Source organism: Aquarana catesbeiana, linkage group LG08, assembly GCF_042186555.1.
Source record: "Aquarana catesbeiana isolate 2022-GZ linkage group LG08, ASM4218655v1, whole genome shotgun sequence".
NCBI classification, from domain to species: Eukaryota; Metazoa; Chordata; class Amphibia; order Anura; family Ranidae; genus Aquarana; species Aquarana catesbeiana.
Window position 1 is genome coordinate 142,630,657 of NC_133331.1, and position 12,750 is coordinate 142,643,406.

Sequence of the window (12,750 nt, forward strand, 5' to 3'; positions counted from 1 at the left end):
ATATTGGGCGTGGCTTAAATCGTGTGGTTTAATAGAGTCTGACATGACTTGCATAGTGCAGAATGTAGTAATGTTAAATAGGGAATATACAGTGTGGAGTGTATGGCAGTGGGTAGTATGTGCATGTGAGGCGTGTGGAGTTTACAGCGGTGAGTGGTATGTGCAGGATGGTGTCAGTAGGGCAGTGGACTGTGTCTGTAGTTATTTATTTTTATTATTATTTTTTTTAAATTGTATTTTTCAAATTAATTTTTACAATTTACTTTTTTATTTTTTGTTTTTCACAATGATGAGGGGTGGAGAGTAGTGGACAGTGTCAGTAGAGCAGTGTGTCAGTAGTTTTTTGTTTTCTTAATATTTTTTCTAGTTTTTACAATTATGTTGTTTATTATTTTCTTCAAATCATTTTTTTAAATATTTTTTTCACAGTGCTTTTAGGGAAGGGGTGGAGAGTATGTGGTGTCAGCTGGGCAGTTGATGGTGTCAGTAGTTTTTATTTTTACATATTATTTTTTTTACAATTTTTTTAAAATTTTTTTTATTCACAATGCTTTTTGGGGGGAGGGGGTTGGGGCAGTGGATAGTGTTGGTAGGGCAGAGGGGTGATGCCTGTAGTTTTTTTTTTTATAATTTAATTTTTTATAATTTTTGTTTACAATTTCATTTTTTTTAAATATTTTTCGTATTTTTTTTTTAATCAACCCTGTTTGGGGGGAGGGGGCTTTGGTGAGACATCTCCTCTTTGAGACAGGAAAAGGGACTGAGGACATTGATTCCCCAGTCCCTTTCTCAGGATTGAAGATGAATGGACAGAAGACAGAGGCTCCTGTCCATTAATTCATAAACTGAGCAGAGTAAACACAGAGGTTACTCTGCTCAGTTATCACAGGACACAGGAGTGATCTCACTCGCTGTGTCCAATTCAGAAAAGGCAGAGGCCGGTAAATGACCGGTCCCTTCCTTCACTCTCGATCCTGACAGATCCCCACAGCTGGCGGGAGAGGAGAGAAGGGAAGCCGGCTGTGGGGGAAAGGACGGAGGAGAAGGAACGGAAGGGGGACTGGAGGAGGAGGATACAGGGAACAGCCGGGGATGATTGGTGCAGCAGGAGGAACAGCTGTGATCACCGATCTCCCTGTATAGCTTTTTAGCCGACAGCGGCGGGAGGAAGAGAAGGAGAAGCGGCTGTCAGCTATACAGGGAGATCGGTGTTCACAGCTGTCCCTCCTGCTGCACCGATCATCCCCGGTTGTGAACCAGGGGACAATCCAGGATCAGCCCCGCAGCCAGGATATTGGGCAGCACTTGTGGGTGTCCGGGAGCCGCCCCCAAAATGCGGGAGGCTCCTGCACCTCGCGGGAAACTTGGGAGGTCTGGTAGTGAGTAACAGTAAATCTTTTTCTTACACATTTTTTAAAATGTACAAATCAGGCAACACCAGGTTGTAAGTGAGGCCTAGGTATACATAACAGTGCAATCAAATTGAGGAGAATCACCCCAATAGAGACTGTAAGCTCTAACGAGCAGGGCCCTCTGATTCCTCTTCTACCAAATTGTAATGTAACTGTAATGTCTGCTTTTATTTTGTTAAGCGCTGAGCAAACTGTTGGTGCTATATAAAACCTGTATAATTAGTATAAATAGAGACCCAGACAGCAATAAAATCTAAGAACCCTAATCCTTTCCCACTCTACTAAAAAGTGCGTATATTGTTGTCTGTGTCCACATTGGAGACATGGGATTGTTAACCCGATTAACACCAATCATACCATAAAAACTTAACTAAATAATAGTGTAAACATAAGATGAAAGTTGTGAGTAAACTTTAGGTCGTGGTCCCTTTACTGTGTTTAGGTTTTTAATTATGAAATAAACTTTATTACCAAATAAAACCACTGTTAACCATTTACCACTTGCTTCCAGCCCACAGCACATTCAGTGCAAGTGGGCAGCAGGTGCAGGCATCGCAACATACTGGTAGGTCACAGCACACCCCCTGGAGCGTGCAGCGGCTTGAGCCCGTAACCGTTGCATCCAGTAGACACAGCAGATCACGGCGCTCAGTACTCAACCATAGCGTATCATGTGATCAATATGACCAATCATAAGCGATCACATGTAAACAAAACATTCATGAATGGCTTCCATCAATGACTGCTTGTGAACAGGCTAAGAGAGCTACCATACACTATACTAATACATCACCAAATAAATCATAAAAAACTCATATCAAATATAAAATAACAATATATAAAGTCCATAAATTCCAGTGAACAAATAAACAAGTATAAAAAGTTCATGTGAATCCAAGGAGGTTTTCCAGTGCAACTTTAACTTAATCGGATGTGCAGTATAAAGTGCCAAGTGCAAAGACAAACATCAGTGTAAAATTTGTGCTCCCCTCTGTGTGCCCTCTCATTCACCAGAGATCCTGGACTCCCATAACAGAAGTCGGATGCGCTTTGAGAGGGTGGCTGGGCTTAGTAGTCCCACTGGCTGTGTCACTGCAGCTTGCGTTGTCCTCACCGAGCGATCAGAAATCCCGGAATCCCATTGAGAAGTGTGCAAGCCTTATGAGGACTGCTGGACTCTGTGGTCCCAAAGGCTGTAACTCCAGCTACAAAAGGTGTTGTCCTCAACGAACCTCCAGGAATGGGTACAAATGGGAAAAGAAACTAAATAGCATAATTCTGTACATTTATTGTATAAAATCCAAAATTCAAGGTAATCCACTCATATTAAAACATTAAAAACAATGTAAAACCGAAACCAAAAGTAGCCGGCCGGAAATGATCTCACCACCTATGGTCACCTGACTGGTTTCCTCCTGCCAACGGGTCGTTTTCAAAGGATACCCATAGGTAGTGTAGTGTGTCAATATATGAGGCTCAACTCCTCCCGACCACACCTTTACCGATACCTACATCAATGACTGCTTGCTTACTCCTTTGATGTTGTGATTGGCCCACAGCTATCACATGGTACCTGGCACTCGGTACCATGTGAGATTAGCTGTAGCCAATCACAGATCGCAATAGTAAGTAAGCGGCCATGAATGAAAGCCATTCATGACAGTTAAAAATACTCAGTTAAAACTAGATCATCACTGTTATAAACAACAACAGTGTAAAAAAATAAATCCCTGATCACTCCGCGAGTAGTACAGTGTTAATTTGATTTTCTTTTTTACATACTGTTACCAGTCACTATCCCTGATCACTGCCACACCAGTCATATGATAATGCTGTACTGCACTGGTGACAGTATGTAAAAAATAAATAAAATAAAAGGTTTTCATTTCTTCATTTCCCAAAAAATTGTGACAAAAAAAATGACAACTTAAAAAAACTCACCATGCCTCTTACTAAACACCTCGGACTGTCTACTGTCCAAAAAAGGGTCATTTGGGGTGTATTTGTACTGTCATGACATTTTAAACCCTTAGGAAATTAGATATTTCAAATACCATACAATAGTTTGTAGACTCTATAACTTTCACACAATTATAATAAACACTAAATAATCTACACTGATTTGGGTTATTTTCACCAAAGAAATGTAGCAGAATACACTTTGACCTAGATTTATGAAGAAAGATTATTTGTTTGCAAAATTTTATAACAGAAACTAAGACTTTTCTTTTTTTAATTTTCTGTATTTTTTTCCTTTATATAGTAAAAAATAAAAACAAAAAAAAAAACAGTGGTGATTAAATACCTCCAAAAGAAAGCTCTATTTGTGTGAAAAAAATTATATAAATGTAATTTGCATATAGTGTTGCATGACCGAGCAATTTCCAGTTAAAGTAGCACAGTTCTGAATAGCAAAAAGTATCCTGGTCATGAAGGGGCTAAAACCTCCAGAGGTCAAGTGGTTAACAGACTAGAATGTCACCAAGACTCAAGCAGCAATATTTTACACCAACCAAATAACAATTTACAAACCACTGTCTGCCAACAAAGTAAACAATATTACCTCGTAAAGATTGACCACGACAGCGAAAAATATTGCAAAGGGGAGGGTGAGTGGGGAAGCAGGTCAAAAGATCCAAAAGTAAGGCTGGAGATAATCCAGAGGTGAGTCCAGATGACAGTCCTGAGGTAACTGCTGACTCGGGATGTATATACAAAAAGGTTACATTCATTGGTCAGCTGATTTCCCGCCAAAAGATTTGTCACCAATCCAGCTCGTATCCTGAAACATAAACCAAAAAGAACCAGCAAAACCTTCTCAGAGAAACATCAAACTCCTCTATTAAGAATATAATTTATTGAAAAGATAATGGTTAATAGAGGTGACAATCCCATGAGCCCACTTTTCTATTTTTTATCTTTTGTGACCCCAACATTCTCACTTTCTGTCCCACAGGTGGCTTCAGGTAAAACTGCCAGTTTCCTTCATTTTACCTTTTGAGAATGTGTCATGTTTACATTGTTTAATATCTGAAAATGAACCTTTCTATTTCCAAAGCATGTAAACATAGGGGTACCATCATAGTTGACTCCCTCAGGGCTCTGTTATACGTGCGGCAGCCCTTGCCACCACCGATTGATTTTCCGAGGCATTTGACAAGTGGTAAAGAGGCTGTTTGCTGCCTCCTCAACTTCTGATTTAACCTCGTAAATGCGGCACCACTGTGTGCATTAAAAATGGTTGCAGGTTGGTTCTGGTGTGGTCGCATTCACTTACTGTAAATGGTTTGCATTCTGCTCCACATGTGACATGCTGTTTACTTGCTGACCACCCTGTAGCATATGTACTGTTACAGGGCGGCAGCTCTGCGCCGGATCACGTAAATATACCTGTGCGCTGTGATCATGCACTTTCGCCTGCAGGGGGCCGGCATGCACCACCAGCAAGCCGCTCCTGCTGTGTTTATGCAAAGCAGAAGCCAGTCTGCGGGTGCCGGGCACTCGATGTCCACCGACACCTGCCGATCATCGGGCAGAGACTCAGAACAGAGCTCTGCCTATGTAAACAAGACAGAGTTCCATTTTGACAGGAGGGAAGTGCTGGCAGCTAATGACTGTGAGTGCTGATCCGTGTTTTCTGGTGGGGGGCAGTCCCCCTGTCAGAACACAACAGCATAGCGGGGGAGATCACGGCACTAACATCGCATAGTTAGTACAGCGACCTCCCAGTTTTTTTTTTTTCGTTTAGCCCACTGGGTTAAACGAAAAAAAGTGTAACGTGTGTATTAGGCTTAAGAGCCTAGCTTCACCTCCTATTTACTGTGACAGAGGCAAGATGGTAATACCCAACAGGCTGAATGGCTTGGTCTCTATGGACATATTGCTGCTCACTGATTAGGGATTGGTGAGAAGTTTATAACTTTGCGGAGGTTTTTCTTTCTGTAAAAATGAGTGTAGGAAAGGGTTACTTTCAGCTATGGCAGGCGGTCACCTAAAGGTTGCCTGCCAAATTCCATGTCTTCCAACACTCTTCTCACCTAAGTCTTCTATGACCAATAGCAAACATTAGTTGACCTCGCAGGCCAAGAATCACTTATCAACTGTATATTCTGTAATACATTGTGTATGAATCCCGGGAGATGTTACTAACGTGATTGATATACAGAAACTTGTGTTGAAACGATGATTCAAAATCTTGTGAATTAAAACAAGTCAACAGATGACAGTTTCCCAAAGAAATATTAATGCTAAATATGGCATTTGAGGAAGTGAAACAAATGTATGTGAAAAAACAAAAAACAAAAAAAAAATTCAATGCTGATAAATATCATGTGCAATTTTAATTTCTAGAACAGTTTTTTCTTAATGGCTTTTCTTGAATCACAAGGTTTGATGACGCTGCAAGACAGCATTATATATTTACATATTTTATCTGGTTCAACTATACTATATCTTTAGTGAACACATGTTCTGACGTAATATTGCCTTGATCTATATGATTTTCACATGCTTGCTTGTTCATATTTTGTTACGGTTCTAAATATAAGAATTTGTAATTTAGCCACTAAAGAAAGCGCTAGACTGTGTCTCACACCTCCAGTGTACCTAAAACCAAGAAAAATAGGCATTTAGTTCAGTTTAACAGTTATTAGATGTGGTTTCTACATTCAGTTTCTTTTTCTTTTTTGTCCTTTTTCCTTTATTTTCAACTAATGATTCTGCCAGTAACACACTTTCTGTCCTAAGGTGACAACCTCACTGTACTGTATCTATGGAGAAGCAGCGTTGTCACCCTAGGACAGAACTAGACAACACCTTTCTCTCTCTGCATATAAAGTACATAACATAGGAGGTATTTTGTAGCCCAGAGAGAGAGCTTGGAAAAATGCTAACTGATAAATAATAACTATATTTACCAGACCAAAAGGTAACATATAAATAAGTTACTTGTTAGGGAGTAGAAATTGAGGTGTAAACATGTAAGGAGCAAATATGGCTACCCCTTGTAAATGTATATTTACAAATTATACAAAGAGACAAGGAATCTAAAACATTAACACAAACTGAAAGAAAGTATTTACTTTATATTGATCTTTTTTACATTTGAACCAGCTTTTAGGGCTGGTTCACACCTCAAAAACGCACTCCAGATCAGTTCCGGATGCGTTTCTGCATGTGCGGTTTAACATGTTCCGGTACGTTTTTGATGCATTCCAGATGCTTTTTTTCCTGTTTTTTTTTTTTCACTGTACTGGGGTCCGGTGCGTTTTTGATGCATTCCGGTGCATTTTTGATGTGTTTTACCATGCTCCAGTACAGTCCAGTGCAGGAAAAATGCAGTACTTTTTTTTCTGGAACGCCTTGGAACTGACTGCACAGGTGTAAACTATGCCATTGGAAACCAAATACCCTACTTTCCTTGCATTTTTGATGCAGAAAAAAACACAATGGACTGCATGTGGTGTGAACTGGCCCTGTAAGTGCAATTTTACATAAGCCAGAAAAACAATCAATGAGCTATTAATGCTCACCTGCTAACATTACAAATTCAGCAAAGTTAGAAAGACCTTTTTATTGATATGTGATTTATTTAATATTTCAGCTAGATTTAGCATGCATTTAACACCACCTCTGAGCAAGACTGGTGACTTAGTGGTTAGTATCCATGTAGCTCCCAGTTCCAGGCCCACTATTTACTGTCTGCATGGCGTTGGTACTGTTTACCTTGTGTTTGCTTGGATTCCTCTAGGTGCTCTAGTTCCTTTTCATTGAGGTACCAATAAGTTAAAAAGTACTTCACCACACCTAGAATGGTAGAGACATTAGTTTCTAAGTTTTGACAAGCATTGATGTGGATTGCTTTATGTACTGTGTAAAGCATATAGATATCCTTGCTCTGTAGAAGTATAGAGAATAAATTGCTTGGTACTGTGCAGTCTCCTTTTCTGATAATTAAAGAGGGCATTTCTCAGAATAGAATATATACTTATCTGCATTCTTTCTAATGTGACCTTGTTGCTTATATAAAAAAAAGTAATCCAACAAAACTGTGGGGTAAGCGAAATCTTCACTCTCTTGTTGAGCTAAAAGTGCCACCTCTATTGGACATTTCCAGGTGGGTCAGATAGCGTGTCCTCAGCTGGGAACCGTGGATCCTTCTTCTGGCTGCTTTGTCACTACAAAACACAATAATGACATAGTGACTGGTGGGAAAAATGACAGCTCCCAGTGGGAGATATGTTATTCAACACACTCAACAGGTTTTGGATACCAGCGGTGCTTCCAGTTCTGCATAGGAGTGAAGAGAGAAAAGTTTTCAGCTTCTTTTTTTTACAGGGTTCTTCTGACTGGATTTTTATGCAGGGAACAGGAATGCCTTAAGATGGATATTTCCCTGGAGGCTAGGTTCACACTAGCCCAAGCTCCGAAATGTGATCTGCGGTGGATCGCTTTTCAGAGTGCGACAAAGCAGTTTTTATGGGGCTAATGCGCTGTAAACGCTTTGCTCACAGTTACTGTGTGGCCCCCTTGACTTTAAAGGTTGAGTTTGTCAACTTGGCATGCCGCATAAAATTTTTGCAGCCACAATGCAAAGCAAAGGGATATGAACAGCCTCATCTGGCTGTAATTTACATTCTAGGTGGGTGGCCGGGGGGGGGGGGGGGGGTTGTAGGCGGCAGTAACCCACAGCTCGGCCACCTATTTTTGCGACCCCAAGGCTGCCCATGTGCAAGAAGCCTATATGAGTTTTACTGCTAAACCTTCATGCTGGAGAGATTTAATTTTATCTTATTACATAATGGAGACACTTTGTCCAATAGTGATCAGATTACCTCTCGCTGAGAGGCTGAGCCAGCTGTCAGTCCAGGCTTCCACAAGGTTGGGATCTTTTCAGAGCCTGGACTGGCTCTGTGAAGTCTGCCGACAGCGTCCTTCTTTCAGCTGAACACAGATCACAGGAGTGCATAACGAACTGGACTCCTGTGATCCCCAGGAGAAATATAGCCAAAAAAGCTTTGGCTATACTTCTCTTTTAAGTGATAAATATGGATGTTTAAAAACAACAAAGGAGTTGGGCATTTGAAATGAAATCAATAGGTTTAAAAAGAAAGGCTGTTGGGTCTTTAGGAACAGTTTTAAAGAATATATGTAAGAAAAATCTTATGATTTAGATCCCAAATATTAATAACACACAATAAATATCCATTTCAGTTTCATTTGAGGAGCAACCACAAAATACAAGAGCTACTTTGTCAATGAGATGGAGAGGGTTAGGAAGTAAATATACCTTGTGTAACATGTACAGGGCTGTTTCAGTTTTCAGGCCAGCCAGTTTTCAGTTTCATCTTATTTTTTGGGGAAGTATTGACCTTTTTAGTTTTTTTCTTTACATATTTCTAAAAACCTTAAAAAATGTTGCAGCAGTTTTTTCTTTACCACAGTGTGGTAATTCACATTTTGACAAAACTAGTTTTGCAACATAATCAAGTAGATGCTGATAAACTTTTATGAACCTTTATTAAACTGTTGAAGATCATCATAATGAAGCATAGGGGCAATGACTTGCTCACTTCTAGCACTCACACTGAATGTGGCTCATGAGCTAATGAAGTCTGAGATAAATGCTTCCCCTTATGGTTTCGGTTCTGCTAAATATTTCAAGAGCACTAGCTACATCAAATTGTACTCCATTTTGTTTGTAACAATTATTGTTATCTACCTTACCTAGAGAAGTCCCTGGTATACTAGCAAAATATTTAACAATGACATTTGTAATGCTTTGATCTGCAAATGTTCATCTTATAATCTACAGGTGTGTATGTCTTTTACTGTTGTAGATTCTGGTTGTGAATCTGGTACAGAACCTGAACATCCACAAGATCAGAGTCACCCAGAGGCCATTCAGGGAAACCTTTTGTCCATACAGCCAGAAAGGATCCGTTGTGGGGTTTGTGCATTTTATCTACTTTCTTTATGTAAAGATGTAAAAAAAATCTTTAAATCGTGTGTACTTGGATTACTGTACATGTGCTTCTAAAATAGATTACACATCTGTTCTCGACAGAAGGTTGTCTGTGAATAACGGAGGGTTGCTATTTTCCATACGTTTGTTTAGCATTGGTAGCTTTCAATGCAGGATTCCTGGGGGCTGCCTTTGTTTGCAGGAGAAAGCCATAGTGAAGAAGAGTTTTGCTCTTCTGGCTGCCTATCTGGGCATAGGAGTATAAATGCTGGCCTGTGGTAGATATTGCTCTCTCCCTCAGACAATTAAGTCAATAAAATTGCAAAGGTTTACCAAAAAAACCTAATAAATATATTGAAACAAAAAATTGCAAAAGGATCGGAGATTATGAAGGCTATCTGTTTCCATTGGTGAGTTGGTGGGTTGGTGAGTTGATGGGTGCTGCTATAAGGCAGGACAGTAATGGGAAGGCTAGTATAGCCCATCATAAAATTATTTTTGTTCCTGTACACACGATTAGAAAATTGTATGACAAATACCGCTTTAGAAGAGATCGTATGATAATCTATTAATTAGTACACGGCTTTCGAGAGCCGATCATGACAGTTCATCCAATATTATCTGAAGGGACAAACATGAAAAATTTTCTCATACGATACCAAAGTACAGCTTTTGTCCGAAAATCCAATATAAAACATTATATAACATCACTTCCGATTTTATTATTCTGTCATACGAGAATTTTCATAACTTTAGTAACCTCTTCATTTTCGATATGAGATCAGCATGCAAAAAAAACAGATGATCATTTGCCTGATAATCTAATCGTGTGTACCAGGCATTAGAGAAGCAAAAAACAGAACTCAACTTTAAAGCATTTGTTAACCTAAAAAATATATATTGATCCTGTTCCTTTAAAGCATGTTACACAGCACAGTGCTTGTGCTGCGTAATTTGTCCCCTTGTATGACCTGAAATACCTGGCTGATCCTGCCAGTTTCTGCCCTCCCCTCTGTAAACTGACCATGGTGTATCATGACTGCTGAGCCCTGACACCATGGTCAGTTTACATGCCTCTGTCAGCCGCATCTCTCCTGTCCTCCTCTGTGCTCTCTCCCCCCTCCCTCCCTGCCTGTCTGCTCTGTGTCAGGTTCCTGCCCCTCCCCTCCTGCTGCTGAAATAACATTTAAAATCTTGTATAATCCTCTTTGTCTCCTTATGCTAGATGCTCCTGTCTCTGTGATTTATAAACAAAATGCCTTCTTTACCTGTTTTCAGAGTGCCGAGCAGCGATCACGTGACCCACCAGCTCTCTCCTCCTCTCCTCCTGACTGACGTCAGCGGAGGATTCTCGGCCCGCCCACTGCAACTATCAGACGGGGAGAGCAGAGAAGCAGCGGGTCATGTGATTGCCGATCCACGTTCTGAAAACAGGTAAAGAAGGTTTTTTTTTTTTATAAAACACAGAGACAGGAGCATCTAGCATAAGGAGACAAATAGGATTATAGAAAGTTAGCAGAGTGGGTTAACAACCACTTTAACTATTTTTTTTTAGAATAGATATCTACCTTTCTACTTTTGAAAAGAATAGACTTAGACTGTCTAAATATTATATTAATAAGATGTACACAATATTGTGTAGGTGCTTGGAAATTTTAGTAAAATTATTTAAAGTAGTTGATGAGAGCAACAATGGTATGGGAGCAACTAATCCCTGGCCAAGTGCTGCATACTAGTTCCAGGATATTGATGGGAAAAAATTGTTTCAGTTTCAATGCCTCAGAGCTAGTATGCAGTACATGGATGAGAAAATCGGTGCTTCTGTCAGTGCTATACAGGTCTTTTGCTTTTTGACAGAATCCCTTTAGAGTGTTTCCTAGCCAAAACATTATCATTATTTTGAATAGAGTAGGGGACAATTCTTCCTGTCTCAGTGATATCACTGTCATGTCATGAAACTCTCCACTCCCACTTTTTACTGCTCTGGTGTCCTTGTTAGAATTATCTGCCATTACTTTCTACCCTAGTGATAATGTTGTCAATGGAATCGGAAGAGAGGAAAAAGCTCCCTAATGGTGGCCACAGACAGGAAAGAAATAACCTGATAGGCGTTTAAATCAATCTGTATACTATACAAAACTAAAAAACAGTTTTGGCTAGCGATACCTTCAAATTAAAGTAATTTCTTAATATAGCCTTTCGTCTATATTACATTTTAAAAAACAAGAAATACTAACATTTTTTTTTTTTTTTTAGGTGAAGACAGAAATATATTTAATATTTAAGTGCAAACTTGACAGTGGAATTAAAAATGAGGTTAATTTTAACCCATTGAATGGCCCAAGTGTAAGGTCACCCGCCACATTGCAGAATGAATACATCTTATCAGTGGATGCTCCAGGTAAGACTTGCCATACATGGTCAGATTACTGCAATCTAGGGGTTACTAGAAAAGTGCAAAAGAGCATTTTCAAGCAATAAAAAATTAGGAAAACTGTTGACATTTAAATGTTTAGAAAAGATAAAACGTACAACTGAAAGAACACTTATTACATACAAATATACAAAACTGTATTATACAGAGTTTATCTTTAAAATGTATGCTGAGCCACAACTTTTATTCTTAGTTTTGGATAGCATGGGAAAGGGTTAGAAGAACCCTTGTCAGCTATTACTGCTATCCAGGGTTCCATTACAGGATATTTTTTTTTTATTACTTCTTGTCCTACCGGCAACAGAGGATCTAATCATTGCATTCTCTATCTAAAAAAAAAAAAGGTTTTTGCCTGACATACTGCACATGTTAAAACTGTAAGTTATTAGTTATGGACAAATATGCTTAAAACATATGAGGGGAAGAATATATAGTTATTCAATAATAATTGTCTTACAAAACCTGCATATTCCTTGGTTTTAACAAGCTTTTTTCTGTTCTGCACAGACCTGCCTTCTGGGCCAGTATTTCTAAAGGTTTTCTCTGGAGACTTACCAATATGTGATGCTAAAATCACATATTTCACAGATATGGAAGAAATTTGTCAGCTGCTCGATAGTGCAACTAATCCCGTAGAATTCATGTGCCAGGTATGATGTGTGTGCATATTTTATCAGCTGCTGAATCGATTACTAGGAAAATCTCTGTCAGGCCTTTTTAACATTTAACAAGGAAGTGCAAAGTGCAGTGATTATGTACACATTGCTAGAAAGTTTTACATCTAGAAATAAACGAAGTGATTGCGGTGAAATTAAATTCAATTTTGATCATTGCGCTACTTAAGCAAAATGTTCCAAAATAAAACGCAAAATAGAAATTACAAGGCTAATCAGGGATCAGATTTCGACACAAGAACAGGTCATGGAGAGCATATGTATTCC

At 39.2% G+C, this 12,750-nt stretch overlaps 1 protein-coding gene across 1 annotated transcript in view; it reads left to right on the top strand.

Annotated features, from left to right (window-relative positions):
• PIK3AP1 (phosphoinositide-3-kinase adaptor protein 1) overlaps window positions 1–12,750 on the top strand; it is a 212,025-nt gene that overhangs the window by 59,646 nt on the left and 139,629 nt on the right. Inside the window, exons 3-5 of the mRNA XM_073596509.1 lie at window positions 9,251–9,360; window positions 11,632–11,776; window positions 12,317–12,459. Of these exons, the coding sequence (XP_073452610.1) occupies window positions 9,251–9,360; window positions 11,632–11,776; window positions 12,317–12,459 (398 nt within the window). The remainder of the gene's footprint in view (window positions 1–9,250; window positions 9,361–11,631; window positions 11,777–12,316; window positions 12,460–12,750) is intronic.